Source organism: Podarcis filfolensis (assembly GCF_964270895.1).
Source record: "Podarcis filfolensis genome assembly, chromosome: 8".
Lineage (NCBI taxonomy): Eukaryota > Metazoa > Chordata > Lepidosauria > Squamata > Lacertidae > Podarcis > Podarcis filfolensis.
In genome coordinates this window covers 50100866-50122143 of record NC_139611.1, presented here as the reverse complement: position 1 = coordinate 50122143, position 21278 = coordinate 50100866, and the positions used below count along the sequence as shown (strand labels likewise).

General features: G+C 42.3%; 2 protein-coding genes across 7 annotated transcripts in view; one reads left to right on the top strand and one right to left on the bottom strand.

The window, feature by feature from the left end:
- SLC12A4 (solute carrier family 12 member 4) overlaps window positions 1–13161 on the top strand; it is a 62053-nt gene extending 48892 nt beyond the window's left edge. For 3 of the 4 annotated variants that reach the window (XM_083624868.1, XM_083624867.1, XM_083624869.1), the window contains 9 exons: window positions 523–627; window positions 1738–1906; window positions 3200–3395; window positions 3888–4057; window positions 5454–5585; window positions 5675–5782; window positions 7183–7367; window positions 9979–10112; window positions 11874–13161. In XM_083624868.1, the coding sequence (XP_083480994.1) occupies window positions 523–627; window positions 1738–1906; window positions 3200–3395; window positions 3888–4057; window positions 5454–5585; window positions 5675–5782; window positions 7183–7367; window positions 9979–10112; window positions 11874–11965 (1291 nt within the window). In that variant the 3' untranslated portion in view covers window positions 11966–13161. Of the gene's footprint in view, window positions 1–522; window positions 628–1737; window positions 1907–3199; window positions 3396–3887; window positions 4058–5453; window positions 5586–5674; window positions 5783–7182; window positions 8600–8963; window positions 10113–11873 lie in introns of all 4 variants that reach the window. The other variant, XR_014551013.1, reaches the window with a different exon arrangement.
- A 1065-nt stretch (window positions 13162–14226) lies between these two features.
- PLCG2 (phospholipase C gamma 2) overlaps window positions 14227–21278 on the bottom strand; it is a 65632-nt gene continuing 58580 nt past the window's right edge. For 2 of the 3 annotated variants that reach the window (XM_083624858.1, XM_083624857.1), the window contains exons 29-34: window positions 20398–20512; window positions 18861–19025; window positions 17459–17547; window positions 15591–15769; window positions 14991–15076; window positions 14227–14601 (exon numbers count right to left, since the gene is read on the bottom strand). In XM_083624858.1, the coding sequence (XP_083480984.1) occupies window positions 15034–15076; window positions 15591–15769; window positions 17459–17547; window positions 18861–19025; window positions 20398–20512 (591 nt within the window). In that variant the 3' untranslated portion in view covers window positions 14227–14601; window positions 14991–15033. Of the gene's footprint in view, window positions 14602–14990; window positions 15077–15590; window positions 15770–17458; window positions 17548–17632; window positions 17745–18860; window positions 19026–20397; window positions 20513–21278 lie in introns of all 3 variants that reach the window. The other variant, XR_014551012.1, reaches the window with a different exon arrangement.

Genomic DNA, 21278 nt, shown 5'->3' with positions numbered 1-21278 from the left:
CAGTGGGTTACCCCTTGGGGAAACAGTGGGCAAGTGGAAGTGTGGATGAACCCACCCTTTGAAAGCACATAGTCCAGTGAATGTTCTAGAAATATCTACTGTTGCATTGTCCTCTCTAAGTGGTTCTAAACCTGGCCAGTGTTAGTATGGTAGGAAGGGGAGCATGTGGCCCTTCAAACATAGTGTTGAATTCCCACCACCTGGAAGTCATTGTCTGTGTGGCCAAACGGTAAGGAATACTCCCTGTTATATAGGGAGAACTCTGGGAACTTTATGTAAACTGTTCTATGATTTCCAAAGGAAGAGTGAGATACAAGGGTAACAAACGGATAGACTATCGAGGTCTAGCTAAGGGAGCCCAGCCAGATGGGCGGGGTATAAATAATAAATTATTATTAAATTATTATAGTCATGGGAAGTCCATTTATACTGTGAGACAGCAAATAAGTGATCTAAATACAGTTTTTTCTGGAAAGGGAGTCGTGCCCTAAGTTGGCTTAATTTTGAAATTGTGCTTTACAGGGCGGAGAAGGAATGGGGTGATGGGATCCGGGGCCTGTCTCTAAGTGCTGCCCGATATGCTCTGCTGAGATTGGAAGAAGGGCCCCCACACACCAAGAACTGGAGGTGACTTCTTGTTGTTTCTTCCCAGTTAATGAAATGGAGAGTTGAGTTTTCCCCAGATTCTGAACTTGCATGAAATCAAAATAATGCTTATTTTGCAAGCCCCTTGATGCAGGACTTTTTACTTACTTTAAAAAACACGTGTGGAGGAGGCTCTTATGTGCAGATTCTTCCCCCCAATACAAAAATGCTGGAAGATTGTCTGCAGAGAACTAGTAGGAGCCAAACTGAAGACAACCAAAATGAAACATTTCAGCAATGCACAGTTTTAAGCTATGAACCTCTTGCCTTAGATATTGTAATTTTCACATAAGGTTCTGTTGCTTCTTCCATCTCCTCCCATGTCACCATGTCTAATGTCCTGCTTGGGTTTATGCAACTAAAGATCACACCCTCATGCACACCCTGCACTTCTCCAAGGCTACTTATTGCAGGGAAAGAGTTATAATGAGAGAGGTATAGCAATTAGCCAGTGTTGAGCAATGCTTAAAGTGTTGGACTAGGACCTGGCAGCCATTCATGAATGAAGCTCACTGGGTGACCTTGGGCCTAGCCCATCCTCACAGGATTGTTAGAAGACTAAATAGGGAGCAAATAGCCATATACGCCACACTGAGCTCCTTGGAGAGAGGGAGAAGAAACAAATGGTGTTGGAACTGTCTTTCAGACAGGTTTTTCTGCTGTTACTGAGCCTCTCATGAAGGATTGCCTCAGCATTCTAGGAACACTAATATGAAAAGCCCTGTCATAAATCAAATTGTTACATACTTTCTGGCTGAATGGTCCTCTTTTATAGAAATGTCACACATGTTGCACAAATAAATATGGTGATCCAGCTGTCTCCCATCCTCCACCCCAGTCAGCCCCTTGAAAGTCTGGGTGGGTAGCTTTATTTAGTATGCAGCCTTCAGCCTGTTTGGCTTAGATTTAGATGTGAACTTCTCATGTGAACTGAATTTTTGATGAGCCAGTCTCCTGGTGAAAGCTGTCTGAATATATAAAAGCCAGTTGGTGAAATAGCTCTTCAATGCTCCCAAGCCCAGAGTGTTGCTTAAGAGCTGCTTAATATTCAAAAACCTGGCCCCAAAACCGTTTCTTTTCCTCTCTTTTCAGACCGCAGCTGTTGGTGCTTCTGAAACTGGACGAAGATTTGCATGTGAAATACCCCAGACTGTTGACGTTTGCTTCTCAGCTGAAAGCCGGCAAGGGACTGACCATCATTGGAACAGCGATACAAGGCAACTTCCTGGAGAGCTATGGAGAAGCACAGGCGGCTGAACAGGTGGGCGGGGGGGAGGGGTAGGCTAAACACAAAGTGTAAGTATCATGGAGCATTTGGCAAGAAAGTTTATATGGCTTTCTAAAGCCTGAGGCTCCATCCAGAAAAAGTCTCTTGGCAGGCAAGCAGATCGTTTACTAGCCAATAATATGTTTTCAGTTTTTTCTAAGGCTACAGCTGAACCAAAGACTAAAGAATGTCTTGAGTGCAGTGTTGTTTTGTTTATTCAAGGCTTTTTTTTCCAGCAAAGGCTGTGTGTCCTTCATACTAAAAAAAAAATTTAAATTCTCTACCAAAAAAGTGAAATTGTGCTGTGTCAATGAGACTTGTTTCTGGGCTCCATTTAGAGTTCTGGTCTTGAACTTTATGGCTTGAGATCAGGGCCTTTAAGTTTGCTTGTCAGTACAGACTGACCATTTTGCATGCATTTGACTGGCGTGTGACTGCCCAAGCATGTGCCATTTTCGGCTCCGAAAGGGTGTAGAACGGGGCAGGGGTGGGGTGGGCCTACACATGCAATTACCTGATGCAACCCCTGCACAAACCGGGAGTTGCTTATACACTAATATTTTAATCAGGGACCTTTTCCTGGGTTTCTCCGCCATCTTGAGTTATGGTGAGAGGTTGCTGAGGAAAGAGCTTTCCCAGTGGTGGCAGCCGTTATGGAATGCTCTACCTAGGGAGGCTGGTCTGACATCATTTTGGTTCTAAGGCAAGACTTATTTTTCCCCCAGACCTTTAAAGTTAACTTTTTCTGTTTTGTCTTTGCTGGTGTGCATGTGTTATGCTGCTCTACATATTTTTTCATGTATTTTTGTAAGTTTTTTTCATTTGTTTTCTTGTGTGTTGAAATTTCATAATCTGCCCTGGGAATCTGAGAGGAGGAGAACAATAAAGAAACAATCATTTAAATGCATACACTTAAAAGTTATGCAAATAGATCGTACTGTGCAGTTTCTTGTTATTTGCAAAATTTATGCTGTATATTCCCTCTTTGTTACCGATTTTATTCCATTTTTGTTAGTTGTGAGTAGAGAGCAGACACAGGCACCATTTTTCCAACCTTCAGAAATCTTGCTCAGGCATCGCTCTAGACTCAGGTATTTCAGCCAACAAAGCCACATATATAAATCTATTTCTTGGAAATCCCTGTACTAATTACTCTTTTGGTAAGGAGGAACCTCCCATAAATACAAGTCAACATGTGCAAGTGGAGAAATCTGTTTTGCATGTTCTAATGTTTTTAGAGTTGACCTCTTAATGGGAGACACCTTAATCCTGTTGGCTGTCTTACAGACAATCAAGAATATGATCGAAATTGAGAAGGTGAAAGGATTTTGCCAAGTCGTCGTAGCTAATAAAGTCCGGGATGGCATTTCCCACTTGATACAGTCGTGCGGATTGGGAGGCATGAAGCATAACACAGTGGTCCTGGGGTGGCCGTATGGCTGGAGGCAAAGTGAAGACTCAAGAGCCTGGAAAACCTTTATAGGCAAGTTCTTAGGATGTCGGTTGGTGTTCTTGCTCTTGATGTGTGAAAAATGCTGTAAATTTGGTTTCTCATAGTAGAAAGCCCAATTTGGGGTGGAATGGTGTGTTTCCAAAAAAAGAAAGCTGCCTCTGGAGTGGTAGCATCACTTTGAATTCCCCCTTCCCCATTTATTGCAGCTGGTGTTGACTTTCACCATCCTTTGATGCCATTGTGTGTATCTCTGCCTGTGCTTTGCATCAGTAGTGGCTGCTCTCCATTGGATCTGGTAGGGTGGAAGGCAGAGTGGCCAACATTAGGTGGAGCCACAGCCGATGAGAGGCTGAGCCAACTGACTCTAGTTTTCCTTCCATCCTCCTCCCTGTTGAGTTCTACAAGAGCATCACTGGGACTAAGGGGGACAGCCAAAGCCACCCACTAGTAGGAAGGCAGGTTAGTGTCACACAATCCTGTTTGCTTTGTATTACAATGCATCTTTATTCCTTTTGCCTCCAGACACTGTACGCTGTACAACTGCAGCCCACCTTGCCTTGCTGGTGCCCAAAAACGTTTCCTTCTACCCTGGCAATCATGAGCGTTACAATGAAGGGAACATCGACGTCTGGTGGATTGTGCATGATGGAGGCATGCTGATGCTGCTTCCTTTTCTGCTCAAACAGCATAAAGTAAGAGTGCCAGGAGCTAGAGGGACAGGTTGGGCTCACCCATTTGCTTGTGTATGTCAATCCAAGCTGTGGAATACTGGCCACGTTCACACCATACATTTAAAACGTTATGATACCAGTTTAAACAGTCATTGCTTCCCCCAAATAATTCTGGGAGCTGTCGTCTGTTAAGGGTGCTGACAATTCCCCTCCCAGAGCTACAGTTCTTCCGAGTTCCCTGTGAAGAGGGATTGATAGTGAAACCACTTCCAGGAATTGTAGCTCTAGCAGTGCAGTGGTGGCTCCTAACAATTCTCATCCACCCTTCCAGAATTTTTTGGAGGAAGCTGTGACTGTTTAAGGTTTTTTCCTAGCACTTTAAATGTATGATGCAGATGTGACCACTAGCTTATTATTTTGTATAACTGGCTCTGCCTGAAAGCACCCAAGCAATCTACAAGGTTTTTAAAAGAGAGTACATATCCTAAAACCATTTTAGAAAAATGCTCAACAAAATATAGTGAAGTCCATATATAAATCAACAGAGGCAGTAGCCTTCGAAACAAGCAACATTTGAAGAGTATCTTGGCAGTTGGTCCATATGGTTGAAATTTACTTAGCTTCATTTGTAGGTGCTGCTCTAAGAGCTGACAGTCGCATGAAACAGGAAGTTACACAGAAAGTCCCTCCAAGAAGAGGAACTCTTTCTGCAGAGGTCTCAAACTGCCATTGCTATTTTGGCATGACTGTTGCTGCAGCATTTGGGAAGGAGACAAACAACCTCAGCTGGTGATTTGGAGGTGCCCGGTGCTCCGATTAGGAGAGCCAAATGTTGACAATCACCTACTTTTTAGTTCATGTAATGCAGCACTTCTCAACCTGGTGTTTTGGGCTACAGTTCCCATCAGCCCCATCCTGGTGTAACATGTCATGCACACCATTTTCCTATCTCAGTGTCAGAATATAGGTAGCTGTTTGAATACCAAGTCACACCATTGGTTGCACTAGCTCACTATTTTCTACTACTAAGGTTGGCTTCGACTCTTGAGTTCTAGGAAGGAGCTTTCCGCAGCCCTGTCCGGAGATACCTGTGACTTTTTGCATGCAAGGCATGTGCTGTACAACTGAGCTTACAGCCCTTCACACATTTATACACAACTATGTAACTTAGAAACACAGGAAGCTCCTTATATAAATCAGACCATTGGTCCACCTAGCTTTGTATTGTTGATGCAGGCTGACAGTGGCTCTCCAGGGTTTCAGGCAGGTTTCCCTTGCATTTATAAAACTTAAAAGAGCGGTTTTTCGTTTGTCTTTTTAAAGGTTTGTGCAACCTTGCATACTACCAGATTCTACAGGCTCTGCATACATGTTCGAAAGTTTTGAGAAGATACACATATATTTTCTGCTTCTACAGGTTTGGCGAAAATGTAAAATGAGAATTTTCACTGTAGCTCAGATGGATGACAACAGCATCCAGATGAAGAAAGATCTGGCCACCTTCCTCTACCACCTCCGAATAGAGGCTGAAGTAGAAGTAGTGGAAATGGTAATGAGGTTTATCTTGTTCTGTGGTCGATCGGGGTTTGGGACAATGCACTGTGTGTAGCTATAAGACTGTCGTTCTTGTTTTTGTAGCAAAACAGCGATATCTCCGCCTACACTTACGAACGGACTCTGATGATGGAGCAGAGATCTCAGATGCTGAGGCAGATGAGATTGACCAAAACAGAAAGAGAAAGAGAGGTATGTTTTGCTTTGGTATCAAATCATGTAACGTGTTGATGAAAGTGTCCCAAAATCTGCAGACACTTCTTTCACCAATTCTTCTCTAATTGCCACGTTCACCTCACCGTATTGGAAAAAAAGGGTTATTTTAAAAAATGCTATTCTGGGAAACTTCACTTGGGAGGTTCGGCCATAAATGAAATGCCACCACTGTCCAGTTGCCACCCATCCCACCTCAGACAATGGCCAATGGGGGAAGTGATTGCTTTAAGATATGCGTTTCACATCCCCCCCCCCATTGGAATTGGGCACATGCATTGAGATGAGGTTTGCACTTAAAACCTAGTCTTTTGTGCCCAAACACCTGCAACAAGTTTCACTCCTACGCCTCAGTTTTCAGTGGTGCTCTCATGTTTCTAAATGCAAGTGTCTGTTTTGCCAAAACAAAATCCTTGTTTCTCTCAGTCAGTCAGCCTTGTGCATAAGCCCACAAATGTTTTTAATTGTCATTGTGCCCACATGTACCTTTGGTAGCTTGAAAGAGGAGAGGTTGGCAGCATCATTAGGAACGGGACTAAAAATGAGAACCTCCAATAGCATATCAGCCAGTATCATAATGCCTTTATACAAATTGATGATGTAGCTGCCCTCGGAATACAGTGTACAATTCTGATCCTCACATCTAAAAAAGGGTATTGGTAGAGCTGAGGAAAAGAGCAGTGCAAATGATCAAGGAGCTGGATCGGTTCCTCTGTGAAGAAAGATTGCAACCTTTGGGGCTATTGAGAGTGTGGGAACATGACTGGTGTATAAAATTATGGCTAAAACCTGCTGTATGTTACCTCCAGTGCTTCTGAATACCAGTTGCTAGGAACAACTGCGGGAGAGAGCTGATTTGCTCTAGCCCTCCTTGTGTGCTTTCCATAGGCTGCTGTTTAGGGAAGTGGTCTGTTCCAATAGATCTCTTCTTCTTTTCTTCTGTTCTTGCCTGCTTGGTCACCTGGAAGCACAGCCTTGACCTGCAAAAGCTGGCCTTACCAGGGGCTGTTTACAAGTCTGCTGCAAATGTTGTTGCATTTGCAAGGCCATAGCAAAGCTTGGATTGTGGGAAAGGTGGTAGCCCCCCTCCCCTTAATGAAATCCATGTGACCTACACACATGCACACACACTTTTAGCAGAATCCTAGCCCTTCTGTAAGCTTCAAAAACAGCAGTTGAGAGAGCAATCTCCGCTGTAATTTGAGGTCTGGGCCACAGTTGCATTGATAGCTCTTTGCCTTCTTGTGCTGTAGCAAGACATTTCAAAATCTCTTTCCTCCTCAATCATTTCCAGCTGCTGACTCTCAAAAAGCATTAAGTAGAAGAGCAATAGACTGTTGACTTCTGAAAACAATAAACCTGCATGTTTATTCTTCCAGGCTCAGCTGGTGAAGGACAGGCACTCTATCATAAGGTTAGAAAGCCTGTACTCCGATGAGGAAGATGAAGGGGAAGCAGTCCCAGAAAGGATCCAGATGACATGGACAAAGGAGAAATGCGACTCTGATAAGCGAATCCGTAACAATGCAGTGGAGAACTTCAGAGAGCTCATCAGTATTAAACCGTAAGTGCAGAGGTTCCTTCTGAGCCAGGATATCCACACCTTAATCCATGTCTGTAGCATCGTTGGGGGCTCAGGCTTTATATTTTCCCTTTTGGTTTGGCAGCACAAGAGCGAAGTATTTGAAATGGTGTTTCTTCCACAAAGGGTGGGATGGACTCTGCTGGCATCGGGAGGCCAGGAACGCATACAGCGGTACATGCCTCTTTGGTAATGCACTAGCTATCTTAAAGTGTGGCTCATTTGCATGCTGAGAGCATTGATAGCAGAGTGGGGTTGTGAGATTCTCATATTGCTATGGGCCTTGTGATGTCAGACTGGAGGCAAAGATAAGGAGTGGTGTAGGAGCTGAGAGAGGAAAATGCAGGGAGGGACTTGAAGGTTGCTGGATAATGTGTGTGAAGGACATCATGTGATCTGGTCCACACATCACATTAAGCCATCATTAAAATAAACCATGGTTTCATGGGAGCAAGCAGCGTGCTGTGCATTCATCCGAAATCTTGGGCACCAAGCTCATCCCCTACTGCCATATAACAAACTATGGTCTGACTTATCATGTCATCCAAACCCTGTCTTGTGATTTGCTTCTTTGCAGCCAAGCAACCAAGCAAAAACCAAGGTTTGTTTTGAGAGAAGCCAACCACAAGTCTGGGTTTGGATGGCATAACAAATCCAACTGTGGCTTCCTTCTCAGCAGGGGCAGCAGCACCAAGAGTTGGGGGAGTAAAGCACCCTCAGTTAAATCTTGAGCACACTGCTCATCCACATCAAACCATCATTTGTTTTAACAGGTTTAATGTGCCTTGAGAACCAGGTCACTATGGTCATGATTGTGCTTTGCAATAAGCCAGGGTATCTTGATTACTGTGATTTATTGTTCTGGTCTTAAGGCCAGACTAAAATGTTTTCTCTTTTTGTGTCCAAAGACAATTGGCTTTTTTCCGTTTATGCTAACATTAATTTTATCATTACGGTTTGCTTTCATGCTGTCAGTGAATGGGAAAATCTGTAAGTTTGCTTGGTTTGAATAATCTAAATCTATATCCTCCTCTTAGGTCCAAGCTAGATGTCATGGTGGCAGTTGCATAGGCAGGAGGTGTGGATTTGGGATCGTATTTTAACAGCAAATGGTGTGCGCGCAGCAAAAAGCCTCCCCTAAGTTTCTCTCTCAGAAGGGGACGGGAGAAAAGGTTTTTTAAAGACTCTGATGGGTCATACCAAAACCCTTAAAGGTAAAGGGACCCCTGACCATTTGGTCTAGTCGTGACCGACTCTGGGGTTGTGGCACTCATCTCGCTTTATTGGCCGAGGGAGCCGGTGTACAGCTTCCAGGTCATGTGGCCAGCATGACTAAGCCGCTTCTGGCAAACCAGAGCAGCGCATGAAAACGCTGTTTACCTTCCCGCCGGAGTGGTACCTATTTATCTACTTGCACTTTGATGTGCTTTCGAACTGCTAGGTTGGCAGGAGCAGGGACCGGGCAACAGGAGCTCACCCTGTCGCGGGGATTCGAACCGCCAACCTTCTGATCGGCAAGTCCTGGGCTCTGTTGTTTAACCCACAGCGCCCCCTCCCGCGTCCCACCAAAGCCCTCAGGTGTGCTTAAAGTAGCTCTTGGATGGGAAGCAAAGACTGTCAGTAGCTGCTAGACATGATTAACTGGTCTGATCCAGGAGAAGTCATGTTCTTACTTACAAGAAATGGGAAATTAAAGTAAAAGAAAAGAAAAAAAATAAAGTAAATTAAATTAAGAAATTAGAGTAAAAGTAAAGGCATTTACTAGCTTCATTGGAGTTGAAACTGATCATTAGGCTGGTTGATGGGCATTTGGCCAGAAGCCATTTTATAAGGATGCTGGCAATAGTTGTGAATGCCCAAAGGAGCAGATTGAACTTCTTGTGGGTCAGAGAAAGACTGCAGATGTTGCATGACTTGGCGTATTGATATTTGGCAATTATTTTATTAGCATCCTGGTTGGATGGTGGAATGCTACAGCAAATGCATCCTGTGTTAGTCAAAACGAGCCCCCCTTTCTATCCCATTCCTTTTGGTCCTCAATGTGCCAAAAGAAATGCAACATCCTAAACCTTTTTCTTTGGTTCTCCCTCTGTCCCATGTCAAAGTGCTTGTAATTCCGGTTAACTGCCCACTTGAAGATTTCCTGTTCACTCAGTTTTACTCTGTACCTTGATTTGTTCTTGAATTGCTTTTTCTCCAGGAGATTGAGATAGGAAATCATGTAATGGCATTAGCTTTTCACTTAGTTACAGCTCTTCCTATATGGCCCTTACAGGATGTATAAAAAGGGCCAATGCAAAAATGGGGAAATTTCATATTTCATTCAATGAGATATGAAGTGACAGAATTGCATTTTGATAACCTTATATGTGTGGCATTTGCTGATATAACCTACCAAAAACAGAAGCAGAATGGGGACATGGGGTGCACACACCAGCATTTCAAGATTTTGGCAGTCTTTGAGAACCTACCTTTTTAGTGAGAGGGAACTAAAGTTTTTGAAACATTCCATGTTGGCGATGCTTTTCATTAGTACTCTTAAGCTTGCAATTGCTGACTTCTAACACCACTTGTAATTGTGACCTTTCAACAGAAACCAGTCAAATGTTCGGAGGATGCACACTGCTGTGAAGCTGAACGAAGTCATTGTAAACCGATCCCATGATGCACGACTTGTTCTTCTCAACATGCCTGGCCCTCCCAAGAACACTGATGGAGATGAAAACTGTATCCTTTTTCATGGCAATTTAATGACCCCATGTAAAACACACAGAAGCAAACAAACTCGAAAGAGGCTTTGCAGTTGGATTCATCTGAGGATTAATGGATTCATCTGAGGATGAATATTATTATTAATAATACTATAATAATAAACTCATTACCCATCCTTCACTCTAAGGTCCAAGAACAAGTTACAGCAGTTTTAAATACAGCATTAAAACCATCTTTTTTAAACTAATTTTTTTTTAAAATAAGGTGGGTCCATATATATATACACACACACACACACACACACACACACACACACACACACTCGTACCTTGGAAGTCAAACAGAATCCGTTCTGGAAGTCCGTTTGACTTCCAAAATGTTCGGAAACCTAAATGCGGCTTCTGATTGGCTGCAGGAAGCTCTGGAAGTCCATTGGACGTTCTGCTTCCAAAAATAGTTCACAAACCAGAATAGTCACTTCCAGGTTTGCGGCGTTTGGGAGCCAAAATGTTCAAGAATTAAGCTATTTGAAAACTGCAGGGATAAAGAGGTGGTATTTAAGCATTTGCCAAAAACTGTATAATGAAGTTGCCAGATGCAGCTCTGTGAGGAGTTCCACAATTTAGGAGCTGCCGCCGAGAATGCTGCCTCCTGGGCTGCCACCCCAAGCTTCTGAGGGCAGAGGAAGAGGGCCCATCCGTTGATCTTAGCACCCAGGAAGGCCTGTAGGGAAGGAGGTGGTCTTTCAGATATTTGGGCCCTCAGTTGATTAGGGCTTTAAACGCAAAAATGAGGAATTCGAATTGAGTCCAGAAACAAACTGGCAACCAATGCAGCTGATTTAGAACACTGGTTATATGTGATCTAAATGGAACCACAGCCAGTAATTTGGCCATTGCATTTGGGGCCAAGTTTCCAAGTCATCTTCAAGGGCAGCCCCATGTAGAGTACATTGCAATAATCCAATCAATGTTATGTACAGTAGACAAATCATTTCTGTTCAAAAGGAGTCGTAGCTGGTGAAGCAGCCAGAGCTGAAAAAAGGCACTTGTAGCCAGAGGTCGTCTGAGCATCCAGGAGAGAGACTGCTTGGCTAAGAGGAACATTGCAGGCTTTCTGCTATTGTTTATGGCCTGGGCCCCAGGTAAGCTCATCTTCCTTTTGACACTTCACTCAACTGGTGCTGATCCCAAGCGCCTTTGGAGCTTGTTAGTTAGCTGTGTCTTTGTTTTATTCCTGCATTGCAGAGAGTTGGGACAGATGAACCTTGGGGTCCCTTCCAACTCTACAGTTGTTGTTGTTTTTTTGCTGTGTGTGTGTGTGGTGCTCACCTGTTAGTTTTAGGTTCTATTTTGTTGTTGTGCGCATCATGATATAAAAACAATCTGTATCACTTTGTGTATTCTTAAATTGAAAGTGGGGAAAGTAAAGGCCATCAAGATACTAAAATACAGTTCTGTTTCTACCCAAAGGGAGGGGCATACAGGGACCTGAGTTTCCAGGTAGAGATTTTTCTCAAACATTTGCAAATTATAGTAGTAATGCATCATTCAGCTAGAATTTAACTCTTTGAAGTCCCATTGGCCTTAGTGAAAGAATTCAACTCTCTGTGAGGGTTAATCTCTATTTGAATTGTGCCCCTTGAGTTACATTTGTTCCAAAGAGATTTCAGATTGTTTTAAGTGTGCATGAAGGCTATTTACTTGGTATAGAACTCTATAAAGGCTTTTCATGTCAATCTATAGAGGTTTCTTGCCTTGACTTCAGCTGACTCAGATATGGAATTTCTTGAGGTCTTGACCGAAGGCTTGGAGCGAGTGTTACTTGTCAGAGGTGGTGGCCGAGAAGTCATCACTATCTACTCTTGATCCAAACAGAACAGCACCTGACACCATTTACCCTTTATGATAAAAGGACATTCCGGTTCTTGATGGAAAATGGGACTTTTCTTTTTCTCTGCCTCTATCTGAACTATTCTCTTCCCCGAAACGCATACACAAATCACTGTATGTCTATAATGCATGTTCCACTGCATTATTCCAGTTCCAACATACATATCTGTTGGGGTGTGATTGTATTGTACCATTCTGCTTAGGGACACATTTAATCATGACTCTGATGTAGCTCTGCTTCTGCTTTCATATTCTGGCAGACGTTTGTACAGTTCTGATACTGAACCTTCTTTTTTTTAAGGAAATAAAAGTACAGAATTTTTAGTAACTGAATGTAATATATTAGAACTGAGCTCTGTTATCAGGTAGGAATATTTTAAACAAATACTTTACCGTAGGGTATAGAGGGGGCACTTTGCAGGGCAGCTAGTTTCTGCTGCTGCTGATCCTCTGTAACTTGTAAGTAACGGGGGCGGGGGGGAAGTATCCTAACCAGCACTGTCTAAATCACTGGTGGCTAAGCTGTGGCCTTCCAAATGTTTTTGGACTATCTTCAGCCCTAGCCAGCTTGGCCCAAGACGATGGAAGTTGTCTAACAATAAATTAGCCATCCCTTTTTTAAAATATACACAATTTTTGTAAACTCAGCTCCAAATTTGTGTTGAATAAATACATTTTGAGAAACATTTTAAATTATGAAAATTATGTACGTAGATTGCTTCAATATGCAAGAGACTTATAGGTCTCTTGATTGAAAATGACCCTGTCTTCCCCCTTATTTATTTTTTCTATTTATTTGTTAGAAACATGGCAGTAAGAAAGCAGCCAGTGTAGACTAATGATTGTTGTCTGCTGCCTGCAGGCCATTTTTAGCTGGAGCAGTCTGTTTTAATAGTTTATTTAAATAAATTAGATCAAAGTTCGTGTGTAGCTCTGCTGTTTCAAATAGTTGCAGGCTACTATGCTGTAAATGGGTAGATTATACTTGTCCAAGAATGTCAGTGCACCCTTTGGGTGGCATACTGGTCACAGATTGAGGGTTGATGGGAGGGGGGAGAGGAAAGCTTTTTATAACCAGGAAGTCTAAAGGTTTTTTTTATCGCACCCATTAAGTTGTATTTACTGTACAGGAGGTCTGTATTTTTTTCAAATAAAATATTGCATTCACTTTAGCCAATGTCATCTATCCTGGGAGGAGTACCATTCTTCTGTATGCACTTTGACTCGCCAGCCTTCCAAAACATCGCTACAGAACACACTTGTACAAAATTGCCTGTATTGTTGATGCCCAAATCCAGATGCGGAGTGGCACTAGTCTACACTAGGGGGCAGGGAACCACTGTTACTGGAGAACCAAAACCAAGTGATCACTTTGACATGCGAGTGGCCCTACCCATCTGTCAATCGGCAGGCATTAGGCACCTCTCAAGCCGTGGTTTGAATTGAGTGCCTTTTTCTATCGCCCTGCAGGGAGACAAAGGACACTCATCCAGCACTTTAACCACTATACTGTAGTACTTTTCTGGTAAAGTATTGTTTTATTTTCTCAGTGGTTCATTTTTATCCACTATTGCTTCTTTAATGCTGTGTTTCCCCCCCAAAAAAGTGTTGTTGTGACATTAACTAAATTATTAGGACTACGGTGGAAGGTGACAATCCTTTATTGGAGGTTTTTAAGCAGAGATAGATGGCCATCTGTTGGGATTCTTTACCTGTGCTCCTGGACTGCAGAGGATAGATGACCCTTGGATTCTCTGGCAACTCTACAGTTCTATGATTCTAGCCACAGTTGCAAAGGAAGAATTAGTGCACTTCTTAACTTTCAGTAACAGGCTGCAAATAAGGCATGCCTATTAGGTGAGTGGTTTGTAACTAATGAGCATAAATTCCATTAGGTAAAGCAAAGCAAATGTTAATCAAAGCATTTACTTGGGGTCCATTAGCCACAAATCTATGGGTTACAACCCCCACACCACTGCCCATCTACTCTTCCTGCACTTCAAGCCTAAGGGGAGGTAAGCATCAAGTCCGTTCGTTATGCATTACATTCCAGAATAACTTGAACACTGAGCTATGGACTGAAGGATCTCCCTGCAGATTTAAGTTATACAGGATACTTTCATTCCCACTCATCTTTGCATGAGCCTACCAGAAATGTGTCTCACACATAACATTTCTATCATGTATAGGCATTTGCCAATGCAAAAGGAGTTGCTTCTGTAAAAACTAAAACAAAGTTTTAACTGTTGGGCACCTTTTAATCTCTCAAAATAGTACAAACCCATGTAAATTTTAGTGCCAACCAGTCTTTATACACACACACACGCACATACCACTGCTGTATACATACATTTAAAAATAAAATTTCTACCCAAAACAAATCTGATAAGATTTTACAAGTTAATATTTCAAAAAACACACAACCCCCCCCCTTTTGAAATCTGGCATTCATCAAGCCATTGTGTAGAAATAACCCTGCACAGTCCATAATATCTGTTACTTTTTTCTCCCTTGCAATTTCAGCTGTGCCTTCAAAGGCAAGTTACTGCAGATGATGACAACTGAGGGCAGTGGCAGACTTCTGCCAGGCAACTTTGGGAGAGTAGTTCCACCTACCAAAAGAAGCAAGAGAGAGGAGGCCTTAGCAAAAAGGATAAAGGTGTGTTGCAGTGGGATTTGGAAAGGCTTAAAAGCACACACAGCTCTTGGAACAAAGGTCATACAAGTGGCACAAACAAAGGTCATACAAGTGGCACAAAATCATTGTGGTACACGTGAGCTTGGAGTTCTCAACTGATAAGCTTGCTTTACAAACATCACACATTGTTACTGACTAAAGTTTACTATACAAGCTACTCCACCCTTCAGCGCTGTTACTTTGTACAGATTGTTCTAGTATATACAATGTAATTTTTTCCTCGTTCCCTGCTAAAAACGTATTTTTCTGACTGTTGAGCCTCCATTCTAAGCTGCACTTCCAGAATAAATCAATGCCTCTTACCGGGTGACTTTATAAATAACGCACCAAAGGAAACCCAGTTCCTCTAGGAGTAGAATTTGCTGTTGCTGACTCTCTTCTCCCTCAGTCTGAAAAGAGGACAAAGAAAAAAAGTTAGCCTTGTGGCAGGACATGCATCTATCCAAGTCCCCCACCAGCATTGCATTTATATAGCAGTTGATATATGAGGAAATACATAATTTTAAGGAAAGAAAATACTAAGAGTCATCATTGTAAACTGCTTTTTTAACATTCAAGTGGTGTATAAATATTATTAAATAGGAGGCTGTAAATTAAATCTTCACATTTATTGAACATTTGATAGTCTTAATTCCCTATGTGCCACATCCATGTATGCTAGAACCGTGGAGCTGCCTTGTTCTCTAGCTTTGTAAAACTGCTGCCTTCCAGCTGGAAGACAGCCCTGTTTGTTGAGTTTGCTAGTTCAAGAAGCCAGGCCTATTTTGGCTGAGAAAATAGTTCCTAGCAGATCAAGGTGAAACAAAGGTAATTTATTGGACTCTTCTTTGTACTTCCTTTATTTATGCTATATTATCCAGGATCTTTGGGGATTTATTGGGATCAGTGTCATCATCAAAGTACCTCCTGTTGCATGTCTCTTGATACACTTGCAGCTGACCCTCGTTCTTATTGAACTCTTGCAATAAATCGTCTCGGCTTGGATTCTTTAAGTTCCGTCGGGTGTCATATAACTGATTGTTTAGCTCTGCTTGGCGTTGTCGTAGTTGCCGAAATGATGAATAGAGATCTTCTTCACCTTCCTTCAAAAGGAAAAGAAAGCCCTTCTTGCAATGCACACACCATAATCAAATCAAAGTTAAGCACTTCTTTTACTGTCCCACTGATTTTAATAAGGAATTGTTCAATGTTCTCCCATTAAAGGAACTGGACTGGGTCTATATCAGGGGCCATGTTACACCTGAGTGCAGAACAGTAGAATGGAAAACTCACAACAAAGTTACTAATACAAATGGGTTGGAGGCACTTGCAGGCCCAGGCCACACACTCCCCACACCTCCACTCAAATGAGCTACCAGTAAAATACACCACGCAATAAATCAAATCAGGCCACAACTTTGTCTACAGATGAAGAGGTTTGGCATAGGCAATGGGTAACCATTTACAGTCGTAGCTTGGATCCTGAACACCTTGTGAGTCGGAATGTTTTGGCTCCCAAACTCCGCAAACCAGGAAGTAAGTGTTCCTGTCTGCGAACGTTCTTTGGAACCCAAACATCTTACGTGGCTTCCGATTGGCTGCAGGAGTTTCCAAGGTACGACTTCCAAGGTACGACTATTTCCAACCCACCTGCCGGGATTCCAGTGACTTACATCAAATAAGGGGATTGTCACCTAGAGGAGTGCTGAGGCCCAGGCCCGTCTCAGAAGCAACTCCTTCACAAATACCTTTAATGGGATACCCTATTTTTAGAGGGGAAGATACAACACCCCCCCCATCTAAGACTAAGGTTGCCCAATGCCTAAACCGCCAGTTGTGATGATTGCTATGAGGTAGGCAGAACCTCAGGCCATAGCCAGTTCGCTTGATAGGCAAATTCCTACCCTGCTCCGAATACGGCGATCACAGTTGCCATACCAAGGCCAAATCAGGATGTAAAATGCAACAATGAGTGGGTTGACAAAGGAGATCTGGGTGCTGGGGCTAGCATGGGCAACTTTAAATCCCCCAGGAGTGGACTTGAGGGAAGCCTGATTGCTCTGTCAGGCCTGTCCCCAGAGTGTGTGTCCTGCCCTCCAAGCCAGTCTGCCAGCAGGCTGGCGCAGAGCTGGATTTCAAGTTGGAAGCTCACGTTCAGCCTGGGGACAACTCCCCAACACCCAGCTCTCCAGCGTCGGCAGGGGAGGCACTGGGCATCCTGCAATTCTGCCGCATTGCAGACTTCCATTCATGTTTGCAATTTCCACCAACTCTCCCTTCCAGCAGCAATCACTGCTTAACATCTCATTCAATGACCTGCCAACGCTCAAAAGTGGCTTTCAAGGGCTATGTTGCAGAAAAAACTACAGCGAAAACCCATACTGGAAACAGAACTCTGCTGGAGGTTATTAGGTACTAACCCAAGAATGGTATTTATATAGCACTTTTACATACATTAGCTTGGTAAACCTTGCAACACACGGTTTGTATACGTGTGCTGATGCTCAAACAACATTGAAGTATTTTTTTATATGTACTTTTAGGTGGGGAGAATGTCATTAGGATTGCAGCGTGTTGGGCGGAGCATCCTTCTTTCCCCAGCTTTAATCCTGATGAACATACATCCCATGCAGCAGTTAGTTTTAGAGAAATAGCTCCCACTGACTTGAATGGGGTTCATATCCCCCCACCAATTTTGCAAATAGAGCTGCAAAGTTGGTGAAGGGACATTTGGGTGCATGGTAGGTCTCCATCCTGGTGGATGGTGGAAGTCAAACAGCTTCTGCACTTACCAGGATCTGCTGCATCTCACAATAAACCAAGAGGGAAGCCAGCTCTATATCCTCACTGTATCCATTTTTGAGAGGGACAGACCGAAAGCCTAAAGGGGTAGGATTAGAAAGGTTAACTTATAACTTCAAGGCTGCCTCAAACTCGTACACATGATGGAACAGCCTATAGCTCACCTGTTCTATTCTTGAAAGTAGAACAGAGTTTGGAGATTTACTAGGAAGCAGCAGGCAGAGCAGGAAAGACAGGGCATCATGGAGAATCGCAAGACAGTCACATGAACCAGAGCTGGAAAAAACCACAAGCTGCCACAAGGGATCTCAATTTCTGCAACAGTTCAAAAAGCAAAGTAGAATCTAAGCTAGCCAGACAATCTTTAGCAGGGATTTATTTCAGGATTCATTCCAGGTTCAGAGTGTGATGAAGACTGAAAGAATTAACTCCATCATAGCTGAAGTTTATTACTGACATAGGAGTAAGCCCACTGTAGCAGGACTGATAATGCTGAGGAGGAGCTTCCCCAAGAAGAAGAAATTTCAGCCATTAAATTCACATTTCCTGCCTCCCCATCTCAAAACTGCTTAAATACTACATACAGAGCTTATTTTTTTTGCACTAAAAAAACTTGCAGATTTTCTATGGCCACTGATTTATTGCTGATTCACCATGTTCTACAAAAGAGTATTCAAAATCTCATAGAGAAAAAAATCTCATAGAGAAAAAAATATCAAGAATTCTTAATACCTGCTCTACCGTACTCTGAATAGCTGTTTGCATGTTTTATTTTGTAAAGAGCCTTGCCCATAAATCATTTTAAATAAAATAAATATAAATTCAGAAAAAGGCAAGATAAAAAATATTGTTCCAGGGGTTAGGAATTATTAAGCAGTTATTTCTGTATATCTAGAGCAGCAGACTACCATGAATAAGCAAAGAATTACAGAAAGCCTAAGGAAATGAAAGATGTAGTTGCAGAATTTATCATTTAAGCACTGGATAATTAACTCCAGGTGGGGTTTATGCATGATGAAACGCTGAGCAGTTGGCATGTCAGGAAAATCTTGACAAGGATGAGTCAAAAGCTTGCAAGCCAGAACAGCTAAGGTTTTACTTGGTTCCAGGGTCTGGATGATCAGCATGGTTATGGCAAAAAAAAAAAAAACAAAAAACTTAGCTTACCACACACAATAAGATCTAATAAAGTGTTTTATTTATATATGTATGGTATGCACAGAGTTGAGACTCAAAGACTCAACCCCAGCTTAATTCAGCAGTCACTTATGGTCAATCAGTATCAGTTGAGGGAGACTTTCCTAGCTCCCCTTTTGGTGTTCTGAAAGCCAAAGAAATGTGCAAATTATCAAAACCTTTGTTCAACCTGTCAGTGTTATACTTGATATTTACCTGATTTGATTCCTTTGATGGGAAAAGTGCCATGTGCTAAGAAGTTGGGATCACTGAACATATCTTCCTCATAGACAACGAAGCGCAGAAATGCTAGGTTGGGGTCATAGATTTCAAACTTCACTTGCTCTTGAGATGCCCAGACTGGGTTGAGGCCATTGTCATCTGTAATAAAACGAACATTTCACGATATAAAGCAAGCAACTGTGACATTCCGCTCCTCCACGGTTTGAGGCAAGTGTAGAACATTTGGAGAAGTTTAGTTGTTTTTATTCTTAAGTGGGTCATCCCATTCAAGCTTGAACACCTCAGAAAAAGAAGAAAGCTAAACTCTTTGGAGGCTAATGTGGACTCAAATCACAGGAGCTGCAAGATGTTGGCTGAGCTAACTCAGGGGCCTCTGGTTGCAGACAAAGAGTGGCAACTGCTTTTACTAATAAAGGCCAAGAAAAAGCAATTATGAAATAATCAGGTAGCAGTATGATCTTCAGCGATGCTGATGTCAGAATATTCTCCATCCTCTTTCTCTGGGCTATCTTCAAGAATAATCAGAAGCCTAGAGCAAGACAATGGCTTATTTTGATTTATTTATTTTTTATGAGAATGCAGGCAGAGAGAGGAAAAACAGCCAAGAAGTTGGAATTAAAAGAGTGCAAAAGAATTATAAAGCGGGGGGTGGGGGGGACATGACAGCTGACAGCCTCACTGATATACTTCTTGCAGGGAACTTAGTGTGTGGTATTCAGTGCTAGTTGTGCTCAAAGTAGACTCAATGAAGTTAATACATATGACCAAGTTGGGTTCAATAATTTCAATGGGTAATTCCAAAAGTAACTTGTGCACCATCCTGCAGAGCATCAAGTACACTGTCAATTCCCTCCAACAGAAGTGCTTAACTTTGGACAGACCATGTCCCAGGTTTTCAAGAAAATGCTGAAGGCGTACTGAAGACATTCCAAGGAGTCACTTTTTCTATCCTTTGTATGTAACTAGTGGAGTTTTAAAATGATGCAATTCTTATTATTGAACACTTGTAAAGCAGCTGCTTCTTAAGTGCTATAAAACAGTCCCTGCTCACAACCTAGTAGAGATGCTATAAAAGGAAATGGGAAGGGGGAAGGGGAAAGGAGAGGAGAGGAGAGGAAACATTCAAGCAGCTGTACCTTCACTGCAGCCAAGCTGGGCTTCCTCTTGCCATGATGTTCCTCCTGGGTGGCTGGAGTTGGCTACCCCTTCAACTATGCCATACCAGGTTGCAATGCTATGTAACATGATCAATTGCTCCACTTGTTTTAATTTGTTTATGATACTGTTTATTTATTACTTATTTATGATACTGTTATTCCAGCCAAGGAACTCTATGATAGTTATCTGGCTGAGACACATAGTGATTGCCCCAAGGTTACACAGTAAGTTCTGAAGATGAATGGAGACTTGAACATAACTCTTCATGCCCTAATTCCAACGCACGATGCAACTTCTTTCTTTTATATTGTCACAGAACCCGTATTTCCATAGAGAGTTAAGAAGTACTTACTCACAACCGTGGTCTTGAATTTACTGTTATCGTATTCAGCCCCACAAATTTCTACCTCCACAAATGGGCAGGCAATACTTCTGCCAGGCTTGGGAAGATGGCGAGCTCCGATTACCTGTTTCAGACAGTTTAACTTAGTTGCTGATTTTTTATTTTTAAATACATCCCACCTTTCCTCCAGAGATCTCAACATGGCCTACACACTTCTTTCCCTCCACATTTTATCCTCACATCAACCCTTTGAAGTAGGTTAGGCTGCGACACAATGCCAGACCCAGTGAGCTACATGGCTGAATGGGAATTTGAACCCATGTCCTAGTCCAACACCAAACAGCTAAATTATGTAGGTATCTTCCCCCCCCACCCCAAAAAACCACAGTAAGTCACAACTGATTTCAACAAGTGATCCAGGCCCACCCACTGAAACCAATGTGACTTAAGAGCTCAGTTTTTGCTGTGAACATCTTATTACTTTGATAGTGGATCCAGCCAAACAGACCTTCAAAATTATGCCACCCATATACTTCATGTTAGGATATAATTGTCAGGACAATGAGAATGACCTATTATTATATTATATTATATTATATTATATTATATTATATTATATTATATTATATTATATTATATTATTATGAAGTGACAGAATTTGTTTAGCTTGTCTTTCTTCTAAGACGTTTTCTTCTAAACTCTGTTTTAGCAAATTCGTGGCAGAAATCCCTTATCTAAATAGAAAGGTATCTAGGTAATCTGACCCAACCTTCTCAAGCCCAGGAAGACCAAAAAAAAACATTGCCAAATACATAGGCAACAGCAGGACAAGACTGTTTCTGTCTTCAGGAGAGCAAGGGCAATGAACTCACAAGCAAGCACTGTTTGAC